The 23283-nt window shown below is 34.7% G+C and overlaps 2 protein-coding genes across 4 annotated transcripts in view; one reads left to right on the top strand and one right to left on the bottom strand.

Annotated features, from left to right (window-relative positions):
- The window catches only part of IFT74 (intraflagellar transport 74), a 104756-nt gene that overhangs the window by 55428 nt on the left and 26045 nt on the right, over positions 1–23283 (bottom strand). For all 3 annotated transcript variants that reach the window (XM_037060619.1, XM_037060618.1, XM_037060620.1), the window contains 2 exons: positions 4194–4332; positions 2817–2879 (listed from right to left, as the gene is read on the bottom strand). In XM_037060619.1, coding sequence (XP_036916514.1) covers positions 2817–2879; positions 4194–4332 — 202 coding nt within the window. The remainder of the gene's footprint in view (positions 1–2816; positions 2880–4193; positions 4333–23283) is intronic.
- On the top strand, positions 11626–19467 carry LRRC19 (leucine rich repeat containing 19). The gene is given in 5 exon segments (XM_037060621.1): positions 11626–11730; positions 14547–14833; positions 14835–15055; positions 17816–18001; positions 18505–19467. Coding segments are annotated over 5 exon segments (1104 nt in total). The 5' UTR covers positions 11626–11649; the 3' UTR covers positions 18834–19467.

The following is a 23283-nucleotide window of genomic DNA, read 5'->3' as shown; positions in this document are numbered from 1 at the left end:
CACATTCGCATGCAGATAAACCAAGCAAAGGAGTGAACAGTGAGACAGCCCTGTCAGACTAGGGCCCCAGTGACGGGAATTAGAGTGTGAAAGCATCAATTGGAAAGACTTTCTTGGGGTCGAGGTGCTGGGAGAGGCTCCCAGGCTCACAGAGAGTTCACTGGAGAGACCCACAGGGCCCTGGAGAGTACACGGGCCCACACACCCGAGAACCAGCACCAGAGGGGCCTAATTTGCTTGTGGGAAGCTGCAGAGGGGACAGAAATCTGAGAGATAGCAGAGAGGAGCAAAGTGCCATTTTTTTCCCTCTCTGACCCTGCCCCTACATACAGCCATCACAACCCAGCAACTGGGTCCCCCCGCCCTGGTGAACACCTAAGACTCCACCCCTCATACATAACAGGTGCGAACAGACTAAACATTATGACTCAAGAACAGCTCAAAGCCCCAGAGCCTATAATTCTAAGCGACCAACAAATAGCTGACCTTTCAGAAGCACAGTTCAAAATACTGGTGATCTGGATGCTCACAGAGTTGGTTGATTTTAGCCACAAATTAGAGGAATATATGAAAGCTAAACTGATTAAAATGAAGGGAAATGCACAGGGAACCAATAGTGATGGGAAGGAAACTGGGACTCAAATCAAGGGAGTGGACCAGAAGGAAAAAGAAACAACCAAACAGAAAAGAAGAAAAAAACAAGAATTCAAAAAAATGAGGAGAGGCTTAGGAACCTCCAGGACATCTTCAAATGTTCCAACATCTGAATTATAGGGGCACCAGAAGGGGAAGAGGAACAGCCATGAGTGGAAAACTTATTTGAACAAATAATAAAGGAGAACTTTCCCAGTCTGGCAAAGGAAATAGACTTCCAGGAAATCTGGGAAGCTCAGAGAGTCCCAAAGAACATGGACCCAAGGAGGAACACACCAAGGCACATGGGAATTACATTAGCCAAGATTAAAATGAAGGAGAGAATTCTAGAAGCAGCAAGAGATAAGGGGACAGTCACCTACAAAGGAGTTCCCATCAGACTGTCAGCTGATTTCTCAAAAGAGACCTTACAGGCAAGAAGAGGCTGGAAAGAGGTTTTCCAAGTCATGAAAGGCAAGGACCTACATCCAAAATTGCTCTATCCAGCAAAGCTTTCATTTAAAATGAAAGGGCAGATAAAACGCTACTCAGATAAGGTCAAATTCAAGGAGTTTATCATCACCAAGCCCTTATTATATGAAATGTTAAAGGGACTTATCTAAGAAAAAGAAGATAAAAAATGAACCGTGAAAGGACAGCAAACTCACAGTTATTAACAACCACATCTAAAACAAAAGCACACTAAGAGGACAGCTAGATCAAGAGCAGAACCATAGAAATGAAGATCACATGGAGGGTTAGCAACAGGGGAGTGGGAGGGGAGAAGGGGGGAGAAGGTACAGAGAATAAGTAGCATAGACAGTAGATAGAAAATAGGGGGGAGGGCAGGAATACTATGGGAAATGTAGAATCTAAAGAACTAGTGACACATAGACATGAATGGAAGGGGGGGAATAGTGGGGGAAGGGTGTGCAGGGTAGAGGGGAGTGAAGGCGGGGAATGGGACAACTGTAATGGCATAATCAATAAAATATATTTAAAAAACATGATAGTAATTTTTTCCTAATAAACCAGCAAAAATGGAAAAGATGGGTAATGCCTGCTGTCAGTGAGAGCAGATGAAAATAGGCAGTCTCATATTTTGAGTCTAGGAATAGAAAATGCAACAACCTTTTTGGAAGGCAATTTGGCAATTTCACAACATTTTAGAAGTACGGAATTTCGATCTATTATGAAAAATTTATCTTAAGACATGCTCATATAACTTGGTATAAAATTTATGTTTTCACTGAAGCATTACTTATAATCCCCCCAAACTATAAACAACCCATTCATTACAACGCTATCTTACAGTTATTCAATGTAATATAATGCAATAATTTAAAAACAATGCAGGAGCTTTATAAGAGCTATGTAAATAGACAGTCAAGAAAGAATGCTTAGTGGAATAAAAATGCTGCAGATGGCTCGGGCTGAGCAGCTCAGCTGGTTGGTAGGGCGTCATCCTGATACCAAGGTTGTGGGTTTGATCTCAGGTCAGAGTACATACCAGATGAAATCAATGAATGCATAAATAAATGGAACAACAAACTGATATATCTCTCTCTCAAATCAATAAAAAAAAAGCTGCAAACGGAGTACTAAGCATGAATCCTACTTAATGTTTTCCAGAACAGTAAAACCAAGTTAGGATTATATGATTGTTGTGAAGATTCAATGACAATGCTGATGATATATGTCAAGAAACCAAAAAACCACGTAGGACACAATAAATATAAGAGTAGTTCTGCCTGAAAAGAAGGCAAAAAGAAATCAGGCATTTTTACTTTCATCTTACTCAAATTTTTAAATTTATAGACACGGTTTGTGAATTAAAATTGCTTTAAATAAACAGATAAGAAAATGAATGCAAGCTTTTACATCTTGAACTGATCTCCGTTGCTCTTCATTTGTTTCTGGTCCCTTGTTCATGTTTTTAAATGACTGCCAGATTTTATGTGCTGCAGCAGACCAAATGACTTGTTTTGTACAAAGTAGGCATTCAATAATTTAATCTAATTTCTTACTAAATTAGGATAGTTATGGTACTGAATGAGAGAACTTATTATATTAGCGTAAACTGATAAATAAATATGTATTTGAATGTGTTCCATTAATATGTTTAGCTGAATTATCTTTTATAGCTGAGTAAAATAAGAACCCTTATTTGATTTTATACTTACAGTTTCTAGACTCTCTTTTTTCATGTTCAGTGAATCTAGTTGTTGCTGAAGTATATCTAATTCCTAAAAGGAGGGGAAAGAAAGAAAATATACACACAAGTTACATTAAGAATAGATTTCCTTCTGTTTCTCAACATTTCAAATATGTATGTGACATTTTGTAAATATCTTCAACATGTATCTTGCAATTTGACTAAAATAACATTCATTTCTATTTTGCCAACTTCATTATTTCTAAAAATTGTGCCATTTCTAAAAAATGATTCACTTCAATTATAAAGTATAAAAATACTTTATAAACTTGACTGAGGTAGCCAGACCTTTTCACACTGAATCATTATATACTATAATCAGCAGTTTCAGAAGCCTTCACATTTGCTGTCATTGTTTACAGTTACGATTTTTAATTTTGATTTTAAGCAAGTTTTCATATCTTTTGCCTAATTCCTTTTGAAAATTAATCCATTTATATTTTAACATTTTACTTTAGTGTAGTAAGAAGACTTAATATGTCCCTAATTTCCTTCAGGGCCAAGACCTATAGCAATTTAAGTGACTCACTCCTCTAAGGGATAACGTCCTTAAACTAATTCTTATTCATCTGAAAACCCATGTGCAGCTTTAGCTATATTTTGGTATTTCTGTAATACACTTTTTTCATTGTTTCAATGTATGTTATAAATTCCATCTAAAATAAAAGTTGTATTAAACTGTCAATGAAAGAATGTCTGGGAAACTAGAACTACTTTCATCATTGGCATTTGCGGGGACTAATTCTCTATTAACTGGTTTCAGGACACCTGGTCAGGGAAGAATACTGTCTTCCAAGTCTGAGTTGCTGGGATTGAATGTTGGGAAGATTGAATGTTGGGAAGATTCTCAATAAAGAATGAGAATCTTTATTCTTTCATTATTTGGGTCCCTCAGCAGGCACCCAAATTAGTTATTTAAATACCATGATTGGGGGCAACTGCTGTTCAAATCAAGGACATAGCAGGTAAAAGATTTGCTGCTTACTGGACAGGAAGAGAAGGAAAGAAAGCAAAATATTCATATGACTCAGCTATCTGAAGCCGTGTAATGTTGCCATTAAAAGTTCATTAAAAAAACAAGTGTTTTCATATGTCTTCATGACATTCAAAAAATGAAGGATGCATAGAACTAAACAAATTCTATAGTAAAACCTAGGTCATCATGCAGCATAAAAGATAAAGTTTTCTAGATCAGTGTTTCTCAATTTGAATGTCCAGATGAATCACCAGGAGACCTTGTTAAAATGGCTGATCAGTAAGTCTAGCTGAGCTCTCAGGGGATGCTGATGCTGCCCACGGCAGCAAGACTGTTATATGTCTGGCTCAAAGTACTGATTAGTATTACCTGTAATAATTTCTCATTTGTGGTTTTCATTTCTATGTACTTGACTTGTTTTTCAGGAGACATATTTTTGATAATGCCATCTGCTGCTTGTTTTTCCTGTTCAATTTCCTCTTCTACACTTCGAATTTGTTTCTCCTTCCTGAAATCAAAAGTATGCAGTATTCCTCACTATACTGAGAGGAAAAAACCCATCAATTAATTTTACTTATGTGCTGGTCTCAATTAAATAGGGTACTTAAATTCAATCAATCTTAATGCATGATTTAGAAGTCCTTACAGATGTACAAAATAATTCTATGTGACCTGTACATAATGTGGACCCCATCAGCATAGACTTATTTTACATCTTTCTCTTCTCAACCCCCAAATGCTTCTATTTCTTTACTCTCCATTTTACTTACATTCTTGTAAGGAAATATAAAAATTTTCACAGGAAGTCATTAAAGCTTTCTACATATGAGGATGTATTTACATTTTTTGCCATCATACTCTCAAGACAAGTAAGATAGCTAAATATTAGAATAGTAGTTTTCAAACATTTTTAGCCACAGAATTATTTGATCAGGTGAAATCTTGTATGGAAATTTACCATGTAAATCATATAAAGTAGCACAGGTCTGAACTGGGAGTAGGGAGACCTATATTACGATTTGATTTTTTTAAAATCATAGCTTTAGATTAACACGTTTTGCTTAAATTTCCCATTATCTGCTTTAATTAAAATGGTATTCCACATATTATCAACTGTATTTTAGCAAAATAATAATTCTCCAAAAAAATCTTTATTAGCCCTGGCTGGTGTGGCTCAGTGGATTGAGTGCAGGCCTGCAAACCAGACGACTGCAGTTCAATTCCCAGTCAAGGCACATGCCTGGGTTGCAGGCCAGTTCCCAGCAGGGTACACGTGAGAGGCAACCATACATTGATATTTCTCTCCCTCTCTCCTTCCCTCTCCCTCTAAGGAGAAAGAAAAGAAAGAAAAGAAAGAAAAAGAAAAGAAAGAAGAGAAAGGAAAGAAAGGAAAGAAAGGAAAGAAAGGAAAGAAAGGAAAGAAAAGAAAGAAAGAAAGAAAGAAAGAAAGAAAGAAAGAAAGAAAGAAAGAAAGAAATTACAAATAAAAATCTAAAGAAAAATCTTTATTATATAACTACAAGAAATACCAGTGATGTGCCTCTTATTACCCTATGCAAGGTCAATTATCAATAGGACAAAAATTCTGAAAAAATGTAGAAAAGGTAAGATGCTAGTTATCATGTAAATATTTCAAGATCAACATATAAAAAACTTTCTTGAAGATGAATTTTAGTCCCAATGACATAAATTTCTATTTTATGTTTCAAAATATGATTCTACTATTTAATCTCTACTAATCTACTATTTTAATGTACTATTTAACCTTTTTCACAGGTAAACTCCAACTCCCAGTTTTCACAACCACTAGCTAAGCCATATAGATCCACATATTGCCCCTTCAATCTTTACAGAGCTTAACCTAATAAAATAAGGTAAACTCAGAAATCTTCCTATAAACATATCATAATTATTGAATAATGAACACAATGAAACTGGAATTTTTATTTATTTTTGTCTCACTGTAGGACAAGAAGTGGTATCTTTACTTTGAACCTCAATTACTGCAGTGTTTGAGGTTACATTTGCTGCTGCTACAATATATGGGTATATGGGCTCACAGAACTTACAAGCAGAAAAAATTACTATTTCAATCTTTTTGTTTCATAGATTAAGGATACTGAAACCTAGAGGAGCTAATCTTTTAAAACTAACTCATTCTGAATTCCATGATTACTCACCTCCAACAATGACTCATAACCATGTTTCTGCCTGATATATCTCAGTGTACTTAGATGGGAACTGAGGTGCAGTATTCCATTTTACAGAGGAGAAGTTAACAGCACAAGGAAGGTAAGTGACTTTCTGAAGGCCACATAATGGCCATGTGTCAAATGTTTTGATGTTTTGAGTACTTTGCTCCTGTTATAACTTGGCAGTAAAGCACCAATGATGGTGTCATAAAAATGAATAAATAACAAAGTAGAAACTTAGAGAACTACTAAACTTGGTGGTATCTTTTCAACTTGTTTCTTTCTAAACACAAAATAACTTTAGGACTAACACTTAAGTCACTTTAGCTGTATGTCTTCAAAGTATGCATTTTCAAAATTATATGCTTTAACTCACAAAGTAAATCTGTTAATATTTAAATTTGTTAAGAATCATTAAACACAAAGCTTACGCAAACCACCTTATTACTTTGAAGAAGTCAAAGATGACTTTAAGACATTATTCTTCTAGTCAATCTTTTGCTAAGGAAGCCTAGTTTTTGTCCTTTTTTAAAATCCCCTGTTCACTGGGTACAAAGGTTAAAACAAAGTGAAACGCAATCATATGACATCCTTTTCTTTTCAATGGTGCAGAAGAAACAGATTAGATTCCTCAGCACACTAGTCTCAGAGAGAAAAAAGAAAAGTAAAGGTAAGTCTTATATTTATTTACAGGTTTGGTGGCTGTTGAATTTTTAAAAAATTCATATTTGTTTGTTAAATCTGTACAAAACTTTTGCCTTTACTAAATGATGAAAGAGCTGAAAATGTGATTTTATTTTCACACACTCTAGAACACAGGTGGCAAACACAAGGCCCACAGGCTAAATCCGGCCCTCCACCCTGTTTTATCCAGCCTGGCACCTGTTTCTACCCAGCAGCAGCGCTGAGCTCCTTGCCCCTAGTTAAGGAGTAGTTACATTTACACAGTCCTAAAATTACACTTAGCCCTTTGAAGGCAACTATGGGGCTAATGTGGCCCTGGTAAATGAGTTTGACACCCCTGCTCCAGAAACTTAAACTTAAATTGGCCAAAAAAATTTTCCTAAATAATGCTATAATGTAATAAAATTGATTATTTTTTTCAATAAAGGTTTCATCTATCCAATCAAATTTATTAAATCATTTTATTTTGAAATATGTTAATCACAGAGCATTCTGAAGTGACATTAAATTAAAAAACAAATTTGTATAACAAAACCATGCTGGCCACCAGTACATAATTGTTGAAATTTCTTTTCTTATGTAAAGAAAATGATTATTCTCTTTATTTGGAGGTTTTTTCCTTAAAATTTTCCATTATAAAAGTTTTTAAACTGCAAAAAATGTATAAAATGGTTAATCACAGGAGTAAAGTTAGTCATGAATTATTAACATTTAACTCCAAAATACATTGATTTTTGGCATAAATATCTAAAATATTTAATGGCAAAACTATATATATAGTTAACTAAACCAAAATAGTTAGAGCACACTTTTATTTCATTGTATGTAAATCATACAAAGCAAATAACCAGAAATACTTAAGACATTTGAACTCTAAAACTGTACTAAGAACAACACTGTTTCTTCAATATCTACCATTTCCTCTTGGGTAAAGCTTTTTTCCTCTATGTAGGTTGAAGGCTATGTAAAAGGGCACATCATTTGTGAAATAATTAAAAGAAACTGATATTCTATATATTCTCTATTTTTTAATCACTAAACTAAATTTAAACCCAATTTCAAAATAAATTTCAAATTGAGAGAAAAATCCTATGGGGGAAAAGGTAGTAACAAGTCTCATCTATTTAAAGCAATTTTTTATTAAATGGGGGAAACTGACTTAACAATTGCTTCATAATCAACTGACTATTCTGCCAATCTGATTCTTCAAGATAGCCAATAATGCTATCTTGCAAATGTTTTTTGCAAGCAAAAATGTTTCTGCTAGCAAAATGTTTTTTCTGTCTCAAGATTTATCCATTCAGTGTCATGGTCGACATCCACTCCCTCTCAATCTTTCCTTTCTCAAAAGATTCACAAATATACAAAATGTCCCATTGAACAGGGGGCTCAATCAATGCACTTCATGACTTTAGATTGTTGAATGCTTCTTACACAGAATCAACTTAAGCTCTGAGTATACACTTCTAACTTTCAAATTTATCAAACAGAAAGAAAAATAATATTTCTCTTCTAATCCTTATAACTTTATCTTTTAACATACTGGAGAAAATAATTATTAATATTAAACAGATGATAAAGCTAATAAATACAGGAGGATCCTATCTCTATTTCCACATAGGCTACAGTCATGCCTGACTTCTATTACCTTCTTCAGCTAGTTCTATTTCATATCAACTCCTTATTTAAGTTCAGTTAATTTTCTTTGTAGCCTATTTGCTTCCTTTAATGATCACTATTTTACTTATTTCTAAAAAAAAATAGCACTTATCCCCTACTTATCACCTACTTTACACACACCTGCACCCTACCAGAAACACCAGTCAGATGCCTACACCATTGACAAATACTAAAACAAGCCAATGAAAAGTTTGCACACATTCCTGGAGGTCACTAAACATGGGTAAAATGCCTTTAGAAATGATTTAGGGACCTCTTTTTGTGGGCAGTGGTCTAGAATAAGTGATAACTTGAACTCATTTCTGACTCTAAAAGAGATTCTATTGTGATCTACATTCAAGTTATAAAATCTAGGAGGAATAGTGGCTTTTCCTAACAACTTTGATTTAACCACAGAAAGGGAGAAAGTGGAAGGGGAATAAGCATCAACATAAATAATTGAAAGGACATTAACTAGAACAGATTACTATCAAAATAAGTACCTCTACTAGTAAGGTAACACACTTCAGTAAAGTAAAATGAGTCTTGCCCCTTCTGAGCAGTTTTCCACTTCCTGCTCTGGTAGAATAATTTTTTCCTTAAAAATTATAAGTAACTAATTGCAACATATGCTGTAAAAAAGGCTAAAAATAAAACTGGAATTTTAGAAAACCACTAAGGATGATACTAACAGGATATATTCACACCTTTCAAACAGATCATTTGTTTGCAGCATAGTTTCTAGTGTTGACTGAAAACACAGATATAAAAACAAGAAACTAACATCATGAGTGGAATCACTAAATGGAAATTAACTATTTAGCAAAAAAAAATTTACTCAAATAAATGGCAACTTCTAATGAAAGATGGCATATTGAATGTACCCATTAACACTGACTCCTGACCCAAACCTGACTAAGATGTAAACAAAAGGTAGTAAGGAGTATAAGCCCATAAGAAAAAGAATGAAAGAGGAGGCAAAAGCAATAAAACCTAGAAACTAGAAAGTTAACAGTCAAGTGGAAACTGATTGGGAAAGCTAAAATTTGCCAAGCCAGTAGTGTGGAAAGCTGAGAAACCACCTGATTTATACTGCAAAACAGCCAAATTGGCCAGAAATTGGCAGCGCCAGGCGTTCTGGAAGTAGAGAAAGAGGCTGAACAGTTGAAAGTCTTCCTCCCTGACTCTGCCCAGCCAGGTAACGCTCCTCTCTCACACAAACCGAAGATTAAGGCTTTTCCTCTGGAGAGAATAAAACAAAGGGAATCTGGGCACTAAACATAAGTGAGTGCAGAACCTTTATGCTGAGAAAAGGAAAAATAAGTTAAATACTGATTATTGAGATAAACCCACCTATTTTACTACTCAGCTCTCAAAATGCTGGCCACTTGGCCTTACCTCTTCAGGCAGTAAATCAGAAAAGTCATTTTGGGGAATCCAACTAGCCCAAAAGAAAAGGTGTAAAGATAGTGACATTTAGGGGTTCCCAAAGGAAACAGTGCAGTAAGGTTTAAAGTTAATAAGACCTACACAGGTGCAGTTTTCATTTCATTTTTTGTTTGTTTCCTAATCTTATCTGTAAGTTCCAAATCAAATATTAACAGCTATATGAAGACAGAAAGTCTCTAATATAAAGGGTACTGGCCAAAATAAAGCAGAAAAGCATAACATGAATACACACATTTACTATTTAAGTAAAAATAAGACAAAAGATACAAGACAATAAAATAATTTACACCATGGACAGTATTAAAGAAAATTTTGGAGGGAAAAAAGAACTCTTAGAATTAAAATTATTGGAAAAAGAAAACTTTGAGTTTAAAGACAAAATTGAAGATATCTTCCAGAAAGCACAGTGAAAACATGTAGAAATGAAATACAGAAGTTAAGATAAAAATTAGACAATCATGCCAGGAGATTCAATACCTCATTAAAGGAGTTCCAGGAAGAGAAACAATGCTTAAAACAAGTAAGAAGAAAATTATCACCAGAGAAATAAATCAGAAAATTTCTAAGAACTAAAGGGCATAACTTCCAGATTGAAAGCACCTACCAAATGCCCAGTTTCATTCATGAAAACAGACTCTCACAAACAATCATGAAATTTCAGAATATTGATTTAAAAAATGTTCAGGGTTAAGAAGTAAGTTACATAAAGGGATAAAAAAATAGAAAGACATAGCATCATAGTTCTTAACAGTAATACTAGAGATCCAAACATAATGGGCAATGCTATCAATAATCTGAGGAAAAATTATCTCCTACTTACAACTTTATTTCTAGACAAATTATCTTTCAAGGTCTAAAAAATTTCCTGCCGATAGACCTTCTCAGGAAGCTACTGCAGGAAACTCCATTTTTAAAAAGAGGGACAATAATCCAAGATGGGGAATTCTAGAAAACAGGAATCCAATTAATAAAGACAAAAGGGAATCTCTACGATGAGTGTAGAGAGAGGGTGGAAATCAACAGCTATGTAGAGGGCCTAGTCATCAGCTCATTCACATTACAGTGTGGTAGAGGGCTCTGGGAGACATTGCTATAAGTAGATGACACACATTACATATCCAATATGAATAAACTGTTGAGTAATTTGTTAGGGAAGAGTTTGGGTATAAATTCATTTAAAAAAACTAAGCACATTAAAAGAACAGTACAATTAATTTAATAAAAAAATACAGAAATGTAATCCTGTTACACGGTTCAGTCCTTGATACTGTTTACACATTTGTGATACTCTGAATTCTAATCTATCCCAAATTACAAGTAATTATGTTTGAAGAATGAAGAGATGGGAGGTTTATATTTGTTGTGTTAGACATGAAGGTAGGGAGTGCTTGAAAAAGCTAAAGACTCTCATTCTCACACTTTTAGGTAAATGGATAATACCAATAAAGAACACCTAAAACTACAAAGATCAAGAAGTAGCAATATAAGAATATACTTAAGCACACACATATAAATATATATTCTTCTGGATTTTATTTTGTATACATATATCAAAATTTTAAAGTGTTCAACTACTTCAATTGTTTTAAAGTTGCTTTCAACAGATCTAGGAACTAATGAGACACTAACAATTTACTCGCTTTCGTTCCCCATAGGACCTTTTCAGCTTGTTAAGATTAGAGTACAGGGATGGTGAAGGGATATGCAGTTGTTTCACATTTTCTATATTAAGAAAAAAATGGTATTAAAATAAAAAAGGAAATCAAAATATCCTCAATAATCTCTAACGTTCTAGTCTCCCACTGAGATTAACATACTCTCTTTTGTATCAGGCCTGCAATATGAAAACCACATGCATCCCCATCTTATTTTGGCCCTTCTCTGTGCTATTATTATCAGATGAAAGCAAGATTTCTAAAGCAGTAAGTTTTTATAATCAAGATAGTGAAAATATTTTCAGAGGTACACTTTCAAAAGCAGTGGAAGAAAGAATAATAGTAATAATAATCTCTTTAGTTAATTGCTTATATTCAAAATCTCTTATCTCTGAACCAGATTCTAATTTGACAGTCTTCATTTTTTTAAACTGACACTTAAAAGTTGATCAAAGAAGAAATCTGTAAAGTTTCACTATAAAACCAGAGATTGGTTTTAAGACATAAAAACCAGTCTTCATGTAAAATATTTTAAAGCACATTTATGAGAAAAAATAATTTTGTTGCATTATTATTATTGGGAGGACATTTCAATGGCAAAGAGAGTCAAAATAATTATTTCTTTGAATCTATATCTGCATAAAGAAAGCACTTCTTCATTTTCCTAGCATTTTAAACTCAATACACAGCTCAACTTGTTATATTTTCTTTTAAAACACCAAATTTTGAACTATTATGCCTTGAGAGTTATATATTAAATATTTTTCTTAATAGCCTTGTGTAGTATTGGTAGCTCTGATTTTTAAAAAGTACATATTTTGAGCAATGTATAGCTATCAGATGGATTATCAGATAGGATGATTACTTGAATTTACATAAATTTCTAATCACTATGTTGAATACCCAAAACTAATATACTTTTTATATCAACTATAATAAAAAATATCAAGGAATAGTAATACCAGATTTTTTAAAATTACATATTTAAAATTCCTCATTATATATGTCAATCCTGCACATTGAAATACTAAAATAGTTAACTGAATTATTATTCACCATCTATTTCCACATATACAAATGGGAATATACCAAGTCTCTTTCAGTAATGTTTATATAATATTTAGAAGATAACTGTACGACAAACTAGAATCTCTTTACTCAAATGTTTCAAAATTTCCTTAATCTTTAGCATTTCATCCCAATAAAGAAAAGCATTTGCTTTTCCCTTTTCAAACTATTATATTGAGAAATTAAACACATTTTTTTCTAAATAATTTTCTTCCAATATCTAAGAGCCAGGATACAAAAATTTGAAAATTCTGTTAATATTCTGATTAATGCATTTCTATTTTTTTTCTTTTTTAGGAAGTCAAATGTAATTTCACTGAAAAGAATTATTCTTTTATTCCAGTGGATATCAATAAAAATGTTACTATACTTGATCTCAGTTATAACAAAATCACTCTGAATACTACGGACACAAGTGTTCTACAGATCTATTGTTTACTCACTGAGCTCTATTTGATTGAGAACAATGTCATCATCTTACATAATAATAGTTTTGATAACCTCTCCAACCTAAAAATTTTAAATATCTGTAGANGTTTCCTTTCCATCACTATTGGTTTCCTGTGCATCTCCCTTCATTTCCATTAGTTTAGCCTTCATATGTTCCTCTAATTTGTGACTTTGTTCCTCTAATTTGTGACTATACCAGTTCTGTGAGCGTCCTGATAAACAGTATCTTGAATTGTGCTTCTGAGAGGCTGGCAATTTCTCGGTCGCTTAGAGTTATTGGCTCTGGGACTTTGAGTTCTCCTTGTGCCATCTTTCGGGTTGTTCGTGCCTGTTCCATAGCAGGATCAGAGCCCTAAAGTGTTCACTAAAACAGGGCAACTAAGTCGCTGGGTTGTGACGCTGTATGTGGGGGCGGGGTCAAAGAGGGACTATGGCGTCCTGTCCGTTGTCTGCCGCCACGGACCTTACCGGTGCCGCAGTTGCTGCCGTCACCGGGCCCCCCACGCGTTTCGTCCCACTGCACGCGAGTGTGCCACCGCCGTCCGCCCTCGCCCCCTGGGGCCTGCGTGGTCTGCCTCACTGTGGGCGAATATGCGCCCGCGGTCTGCCCCGCACCCCAACGGGTTCCCATCTGCCTGCGCGCCTGGGTCGGGGGCCCTGTCCTGCCCAACCCTGCTCGCTGCTGGCTCCGCCCCTCTTGCCGTCCCCCGTTGAATGGTTAGATGTTGTCGGACTTCCGTATAATTCAATTTTCTGTCCTTTGGTTGTGTCTTTGTTTCTCCAAATCTTTGTTGTATTCAAACTTGGTTGTGGGAGAAGGCACAGTGTTTCCACCTATGCCTCCAAGAAAGCACTTCTTCATTTTCCTAGCATTTTAAACTCAATACACAGCTCAACTCGTTATATTTTCTTTTAAAACACCAAATTTTGAACTATTATGCCTTGAGAGTTGTATATTAAATATTTTTCTTAATAGCCTTGTGTAGTATTGGTAGCTCTGATTTTTAAAAAGCACATATTTTGAACAATGTATAGCTATCAGATGGATATCAGATAGGACGATTACTTGAATTTACATAAATTTCTAATCAGTATGTTGAACATCCAAAACTAATATACTTTTTATATCAACTATAATAAAAAATATCAAGGAATAGTAATACCAGATTTTTTAAAATTACATATTTAAAATTCCTCATTATATATGTCAATCCTGCACACTGAAATACTAAAATAGTTAACTGAATTATTATTCACCATATATTTCCACATATACAAATGGTAATATACCAAGTCTCTTTCAGTAATGTTTATATAATATTTAGAAGATAACTGTACGACAAACTAGAATCTCTTTACTCAAATGTTTCAACATTTCCTTAATCTTTAGCATTTCATCCTAATAAAGAAAAGCATTTGCTTTTCCCTTTTCAAACTATTATATTGAGAAATTAAACAAATGTTTTTCTAAATAATTTTCTTCCAATATCTAAGAGCCAGGATACAAAAATTTGAAAATTCTGTTAATATTTTGATTAATGCATTTCTATTTTTTTCTTTTTTAGGAAATCAAATGTAATTTCACTGAAAAGAATTATTCTTTTATTCCAGATATCAATAAAAATGTTACTATACTTGATCTCAGTTATAACAAAATCACTCTAAATACTACGGACACAAGTGTTCTACAGATCTATTGTTTACTCACTGAGCTCTATTTGATTGAGAACAATGTCATCATCTTACATAATAATAGTTTTGATAACCTCTCCAACCTAAAAAATTTAAATATCTGTAGAAATTCCATCCATGTAATTCAACAGGGTGCATTTATAGGTTTAAATAAACTAAAAGTTATATCTCTGTCAAAACAAAATAGTACAACTAAATCCTAAAATATCTGTGCCCCTCAAAAACCTGAAAGTTCTGAATCTGCAAGACAATTTGATGACCTATTTAGATGGACCACCGTTGTTTCATCTAGAATTAATCATTTTAGATGGAAAGCCATTGAACTACTCTTGTACTCTATTAAATTTGCAGAACTGGTTAAACAAGTCAAGTGTGACACTAGGTAAGCAATCATAATTTAAACTAAAACCAAATGTGATTGATTTTTGGTTGTGTCATCCCAGAAAAGCCTCTTATTTCCTCCTTTTCCTTGCAGTATTTGCTTAAATTATATTGTTTATGCCATAACGGTAGTCCCAAATTTCCCCCTTAGGCCCCCTCTACGTAGTGCCCTCACTCCCTACCAGCATATGTTCTTTGGCTACTCTATTTCCTATGTTATACTTTACATCCCTGTGACTATTCTGTAACTACCAATTTGTATTTTTAAAGTATATTTTATTGATTATTCTATTGCAGTTGTCCCATTTTCTTCCCTTTAACTCTTTCTGCCCTGCACCCCCACACTAGCATTCCTCTCCCTTCGAATACTTCTTTCCAGCCTCTTCTTGCCTGCAAGGTTTCCTTTGAGAAATCAGCTGACAGTCTTATAGAAACTCCTTTGTAGATAACTGTCTCCTTTTCTCTTATTGCTTTTAAAATTCTCTCACCTTTAAACTTGGATAATGTAATCATTATGATGTGCTTTGGTGTGTTCCTCCTTGGGTCCAATTACTTTGGACTCTCTGGGCTTCTTGGACTTGCATGTCTATTTCCTTAATCAAGTTAGGGAAGTTTTTCCATTATTTTTTCAAATAGATTTCCAATTTCTTTCTCTTTCTCTTCTCCTTCCACTCTCTATTATGTGATTGTTGGTATACTTGAAGTTGTCCCTGAGGCTTCTTACACTATCCTCAGTTTTTTGGTTTCTTTCTTGTTCTTGCTGTTCTGATTGGTTGTTTTTTGCTTCCTTATATTCCAAGTTGCTGGTATGATTCTTGGCTTCATGCACTCTCCTTTGATTCCCTGTAAATTGTTCTTTATTACAATTAGTGTATCTTCTGTTTCTGACTGGATCTATTTTGTGCTTTTGAGTCCTAAGTTCCTTGAGCATCCTTATAACCAATGTCTTTAACTCTGCTTTTCTCCATTTTGTTTAGTTTTTCTCTGAAGTTTTGATCTGTTCTTTCATTTGGGCCATGTTTCTTTGTGTCCTCATTTTGGCAGCTTCCCTGTGTTTGTTTCTTTGTATTATGTAGAGCTATTTTGCCTCCCAGGCTTGATAAAGTGGCTTAATGTAGTAGGTGTTCTGTAGGGCCCAGTGGCACAGCCTCCCATATTATCTAAGCTGAGGACTCAAGGTGTGCTCACTGTGTGAGTTGTGTACATCCTTCTGTTTTAGCTGTACCTTGATTGCTGCTGGCACATCTGAAGTCAGCCACCACCTGTGTTCTGTCCTGGGTCACAGCATTAGCTATAAAGCAATCTGCAGATGGCTGCTACTTGTGCTGGACTTGTAGGTGCCCAGGCGAGGTCATGTGGTAGACCAACACCAGCTGCTGCTAGTGCCAGGCCTGGGACAACTTAGCGAGAGGTATGGGGCTTGCTAGGGCCAGATCCTCCTTGTTTGAGAGAATGTAGGAACATCTGAAGCACGGGCCAAGATGAGCCATTCATATTAAAAAGCCACCATTGGAAACAGCTTCAGTGGACCTAAAAGTCGGGTGGGACAGGGCCTCAGGGAATCATCAGCATAGGCAAACAGTGTAAACCAGGTTGATAGAGTCTCAGATATGGTGCCTGCCTGCTGGGTAAGTTTGGGGAGGGCTCAGAAAAAGAACAATGGCTTCTGTCAGCACTTCTGTCTGAAAGCTTCTTCCCAGCTCTTGCTTTAATTCCAGATAATTTACTTCCTCCCCATATGTCTCTGATGCTTTTCAATCTGCTCACCCAGCACTGCAGCTCAGAGGGAGTAATTTCAATTGAGTCTTTACATGGGCCCTTTAAGAGACACTGTCTGGGATTCTAGCAGTTTCTGTCTTTCACAGTCCCTGCTGGTTTTTACAGCCAGAAGTTATGCAGATTTACCTTCCTGGCACTGGAAACCTGGGCTGGGGGGCCTTGTTTGGAGCTGGGACTCCTCACTCCTGAGACATCCCTCCTTTTTATCAGCCACCATGGGCGGTACACCAGGCTGTTCCATGTTTCTTCCCCTCCTACCAGTCTTGATGTGGCTTCTTTTTTAATTCTGTAGTGGTAGGACTTTCATTCAGCCCAATTTCTGATGGTTCTGAATATGGTTGTTCTATAGGTTATAATTTTGATGTGGTTGTGCAAGGAGGTGAGTTGTGTTTACCTACGCCACCATCTTAATCAGAAGGGTCACTTCATTTTTAAAGAAAAGGATACTACTCCTGCTTAACAAAAACGGGAAGAAACACTGAAAAGTAATTATTGAATAGATACCCTCCCTCTGCTTCTCCAGGAAAAAGAGAGAAAAAATAAGAAATTTGTGTTCTACATATGTAAAATGATACTGTCCTTCACATATTAAGTTTATATTTCCAACACTTGAGAATATTTTTTTCAAGTACTTGCTTTTCTTAGGATATCCTGCCAGAGTAGGTGAAAACAGGTACTCTTTGTTAACTGCAAATGATGCTCTGCCTGAGATCCAGACTTTTCCAGCACAATCTTATTCACAGCATCTTTACTAACATAAACTAAATAATAAACAGATACTGCACTTCCACTACATTTATAAAATAACTTCATAAACAAGAATGTGCATCTTTTCTTTGTGTTGCTAGGCAATATAAGAGTTACTTTCTTACAGTATCTAATAATCACATATGTCAAAAAAGTCTGTAAAAAATAAGTATAAAATGTTAACCATAATAATTTTATTTTCCATAATAAATCTGTATTCCTTTTGATTTACTAGAGAATGAGAACATCACCACATGCAGCTACCCAGATATCCTGAAGTGCTACAGTATCAAAACAGTACCTTATAATACTGAATGCTACTCAACATTTCCTTTATCTATAATGGAGGACCTTTATCTTCATTTCCAGTCCATTCACAATTCAACATTTAATAGCTCCTTGAAGAACTTAAGCAAATCAGGTAATGTATTGGTTTTGAATATTAATGTAGCAGAAGCATACTAAATAAACCAAGGTAGTGCTCATTATTTTTCTACATATTAAGGTACTAAAAACAATGTAAAAGTACAATTCCTCATCTCAACAAAAGATTTACAAAATACTTGGTTTTTAAGCTGGGCTCTGCTAGTTACCAGCGAAATGCTACTAGGCAAATTCCTTAACTTCTCACCCTTAATTTTAACTAGTAAAGTCACAGTTCTTAACAAGTATAAAGCAACAATGTTCCTAGGTGAACAGATAAACAATACCTGTAAAGACAGGATTTATTTACACAAAAGGTATTCTTTCATCACTGTATGAAATATATTTATATTGTAGTTTTAGTAACTTTCACTTAAGGAAAATTATAAGGTACATTCATTTCTAATTTTAATATTGGAGAGTTATTAAGATATGTAATTTTTTTTGTCAATTTAACAAAATGTCTCCCCTCTCTCATTCTCCCTCTCTCTCCCGCTGAAGAACATGAAACTCCTGGAAAAAGCTGGGCTTTTCTTGTTGGTGTTGTAGTAACTGTACTGATGACTTCACTCCTCATTTTTATTGCTATCAAATGCCCAGTATGGTGTAATTTTCTGCTTAGTTATAATCATCATCGCCTGGAAGAGTATGAAGCAGGAACCTATGAAGATGATTTTATTGAAAATCCAAGCTCTCTTTCACAGGTATCAGATCCCAGCTCCGAAGATACTACAGTAACATTTGAACAACTAAATTCATTTGCAATAGATGATGATGGGTTTATTGAAGACAAATATATAGATAATCATGAATTATGTGAAGAAAATTAACTTCAATGTTTGATTACTTAAAAAATGTTATCGATTCACTCACAGTTTAAACATGGAGATTTTCACATATAACATACCAAACTATAGCTAGTAGACCTTCATATTAATTGTAACATTCATAAATATTATAAAATTATGTTTTTCTAGTTGTTATTGAAAAAGTCCAAATACAGTGACTGACACTTCTCAGTAGCTAAAAGTTACAATACTAACATTACTATTGTCAGTACTCAGGAGACCATAAATACTAGTAAAACATAATGCCTAAAATAAATTTTCATGGGTTCAAATAAAATGTTTCTCATATTACGTGATATTTGATATAATTGAATTAGAGTAAGGAACAGAGATAGCTCAAATTGACCATATCCTTGGATTGACTTTTTTATGTTCATAGAATGAATTCATAGAATGGAAAGACATTTTTTTAAATGTTTCCTGAATTAGCACAATAAATTTCCTGAAAATTTAGTGGCAATTTAAAGCACAGCACAATGTCTCGGCACAATCCCTAATAACTTACTACTGATTTGGGTTATAAAGAAAACATTGGCACCATAATGCAGAATTGTCACAACTGAATAGTATTGTGGCTTCCTAAGTGGGTATCATAATTACCTATAAATCTCATTTTAAAAAAATACATATTTCTGCCTCTCTTTGGGGGATTTCTATTCAAATGAGTCTGTTCCATGACTAAGAAATCTTCCGATGGTCCGTGAACAGTTGTTTGGGATTCTGAAGATGAAGGAATTTTTCCCAAATTGTTTTCTAGAACATTAATTTCTAGAGAGACATTCAGAAGTATTTATAGGGGTAAAAGATACCTGATCAAATTACTATAGAATTACTATATGAAATACTGGTCTAAACAAACTGAAACAAGATTCTTTACTGTAAGACTTATCTGAAAGTTTACTAAGCCTAACTACTCTCTATTTCTCAAAAGCAAAGTATCAAGAATTTTCCAACTTTACCTGACAACCAAATTCTTTCTTCGAGGGATGCCTACTAAGAGCTCATAGCACAATAAGGGTTCAAAGAATATAGTTTGGAAAACACTGGCCTTAAGACTATTATAGAAGAGTCTAAAAGTAAATTATTTGTGAATTCCTTACAATCATCTGTAATCATAATTTTATTAAATTAATGCAAACAGTGACATTAAAAACTGGAACAAAATTTATCATATGTGGGAAGGTTAAATGCATTTATATATATCTTTTATAAGAAAATTTCTCTAAAACACTGAAATATATTTATGGGTGAGATGATATTTTAGATTTTCATCATAAAACAGAAAAGGGAACAATGACTAAAGGTATGGATGGAACAGGGTTGGATATGAACTAATGGAGCTAGAACATGGGTATGTAGTATTATCATAGATTATTTTACTTTTGAGTGAAATAATTTTACAAATTTCTCAATAATACAATTTTTAAAATGTTTATCTACTTGGTACTTTCTTAGGGAAAAAAGAGACTAAAATAATGTAGATATATGTCACATTCTGCAGAATAGTCATTTTAAGGATCATATCAATACTAAATTCAGTTCAAATGTGTATTGGGGGAAATAAAAACTGTTTAGTATGATATACCTGTGAAATAGAAAAACAAACTCATTTATCACTCATATTTGCTTGTATTTATTTAAACTTGTTTTCAATAAAGAATATAATATTTCCTAAAAGATATTAACAATTACAAATCATTGTTTTCTATCTCAATTATGAGATAACTGAAACATGGGGCATCTTTTCCTGAATAATCTATCATTTTACCAAAATATTTCATAATTTAAGAGGCAAATATTAATATCTGAGAAACAGTAAATGAAATATAATTATAAATCAGCAAAGACTAATCTCTTATATTCAAGAGCCTCTTTTTTTTTTTAAGATTTTATTTATTTATTTACCTTTAGAGGGGAAGGGGAGAGGGAGAGAAACATCAATGTATGGTTGCCTTTCGTGAGTCCCCTACTGGGAGTTGGCCTGCAGGGAACCGGCCTGCAACCCAGGCATGTGCCCTGACTGGGAATGGAACCGTGATCCTCTGGGTCGCAGGCCTGTGCTCAATCCACTGAGCTACACCAGCCAGGGCTCAAGAGCCTCTTATAAATGAGTGTTGGGTATTTGATAAATATCTAACTAAACAAAATAAATGGGTTTAAAATTTAACTATATATGTTTTTAAAAGATAATTGATTTTGACTAATACCAAACTAGAGAAGTATAAACATCATAACTAGAAGAGAATCTTTAGTTCATGCAGCTTTGTGAAACTGAATTAAAGCCAAGTGTCTGAGTATTTTAGTAATCTATCAAGGCTATATATCAAAACAAACTTATTATCAATAGGTATTCTATAATAAACCAGATGGTCATACCACATTAAATGGTGGCACTAAAAGAGAACAGAATGAAAACAGAAGTTTTTACACCTGCCTTTACTAGGACGCCATTTCCCGCTCCCTTTGAATGAGCAGCGTCAAGGTAGATGCTTGTGTTACTGAGGTTTTGCTTATCCGATTAACACATAAAATAAATCTATGCTCCTGATGAGTATAAAAGTAAACATCATAAAAATAACTTCTGTTGTTAATTGAAATTCCTCCTTAAAAGCGTCAGGAGAACACATTTCACTCAGCCTCAGACATTACGTTTGAAACTGCTGACATTTTCAGAACAACCTATCATATTTTAACAACTCTTTAACTAAATGAACCAAATAGATGTAAAAACCTATGACACTCTCAGACTTATAATCCGTGATTTATTATATTGGATGAAATACCTATGAAACATGTGCATATATTTACAAATCTGACCTGAGTATTATATAACTTTGTAGTAAATGATGAAATAAATAAAAACCTAAATGTTACAAATGCTACAAGGTCTTCAATGGGGTATAGCTTATTATTTCTTACTCTTTAGGTACCTAAGAGAGTATATACAATAAATGATAAGCATTTACACTAAATTGTTTAAAACCAGAAAGACAACAACAAAAAGGAAAGTTTTCAAGTAAAGAGCTTATTCACCATAAATATGAACTTTTCTTTGTAAAAGGGAAGAAACTTCTAGTATGTGTTAAGGCAGCACTTTACAGCAGCATCAAATGGTAACTGAAGAGTGATTTACCAAGAATTATATTGACCTTTCAAATGTTCTATCATTATATTTTAATATCCTATTCTTCATCAAATATTTACTGTACACAAAGAGGTGACATTACAGTATATTTCATGTTATAGAATTTGGGTATTTTTGGTTAGTTATTATCCTTGCTCTCAAAGAGATTATTGTTGATAAATTTGGGGGACAAATATATGTAATATATGTACGTATAAAATAGCTCGTCTGCCCTGGCTGGTGTGCCTCAGTGGATTGAGCACCAGCCTGTGGGCCAGAAGTTCACCGGTTAAATTCCGTTATCAGGGCACATGCCTGGGTTGCAGGCCAGGTCCCCTGTATAGGGTGTACAAGAGGCAACCGATCAATGTCTCTCTTGCACATTGGTATTTCTCTCCATTTCTTCCTCCTTTCCCTCTTCCTAAAAACATAAGTAAATAAAATCTTTAAAAAAAAGTAGATGAAGAAATTTATGTTAACTATTGCTATTGTCTGAATATTTGCATCCCTCCAAAATTCATGTTAAATTCTAATCCTCTAAGGTAATGGTATTATTGGGTGGGAACTTTGGGAAGTGATTAGGTCATAAGGAGAGAGCCCTCATGAATAAGATTAGTGCCCTTAAAAGAGATCCCAGGGAGCTCCCTGGACCATTATGTAATTTGAAGACATACGCAAGAAGGCACCAGGTATGACCCAGGAAGAGGGTCTTCACCAGAAAGGAACCCTACTGCCTTCATCTTGGACATCCTACCCTCCATAGCTGTGAACAATAAACTGCTGCTGTTGTAAGATACCCAGTCTACGAGGAAGATGGTGATGAAATAGGTGGGAAACAAGCTCACTTGTTCTGGCACCCAACTCAAACACTTGGCCGATCTTCCGAAAAACAAAGTGAACAGCCAACAGAATCTTAGCTGACACGAGGTTTGGAAGCCAGAGTACAGAGAATCCTTCAAAATGGGCAGTAAGGAGGTTTTCTAGGTGGAAGGGGAAAGTCCCCAGGCACAGGGCCACTACCAGCTGCTAAGGTGCCAGCATTTGTGGATAGCCCAGGCAGCTAGAGCAACCTAAGTAGCTCCAGCCCCCCAAGGGGGGGAAGTCCCCAAATCTATCTGAAGCGACTTAGATACACAAAACCATCAGGAGAAACAAGCTACACACACAGCTAGCAGCACACCCTAGCAGTGGCTGCAGAGGCCTAGTGGGACAGCACCAGTGGGAGCAATACAGTCTGCACCTGGAGCTGGAGAATAAAACAGGGTCGTGACTGCCCATGGCTGAGACAGACTCGACTAACTGGAGAGG

The sequence above is a fragment of the Sturnira hondurensis genome, unplaced genomic scaffold (assembly GCF_014824575.4).
Source record: "Sturnira hondurensis isolate 20B ecotype Veracruz unplaced genomic scaffold, ASM1482457v3 Scaffold0012012, whole genome shotgun sequence".
NCBI classification, from domain to species: domain Eukaryota; kingdom Metazoa; phylum Chordata; class Mammalia; order Chiroptera; family Phyllostomidae; genus Sturnira; species Sturnira hondurensis.
The sequence above is the reverse complement of the archived record's forward strand: the minus strand, read 5'-3'. Positions and strand labels throughout refer to the sequence as shown.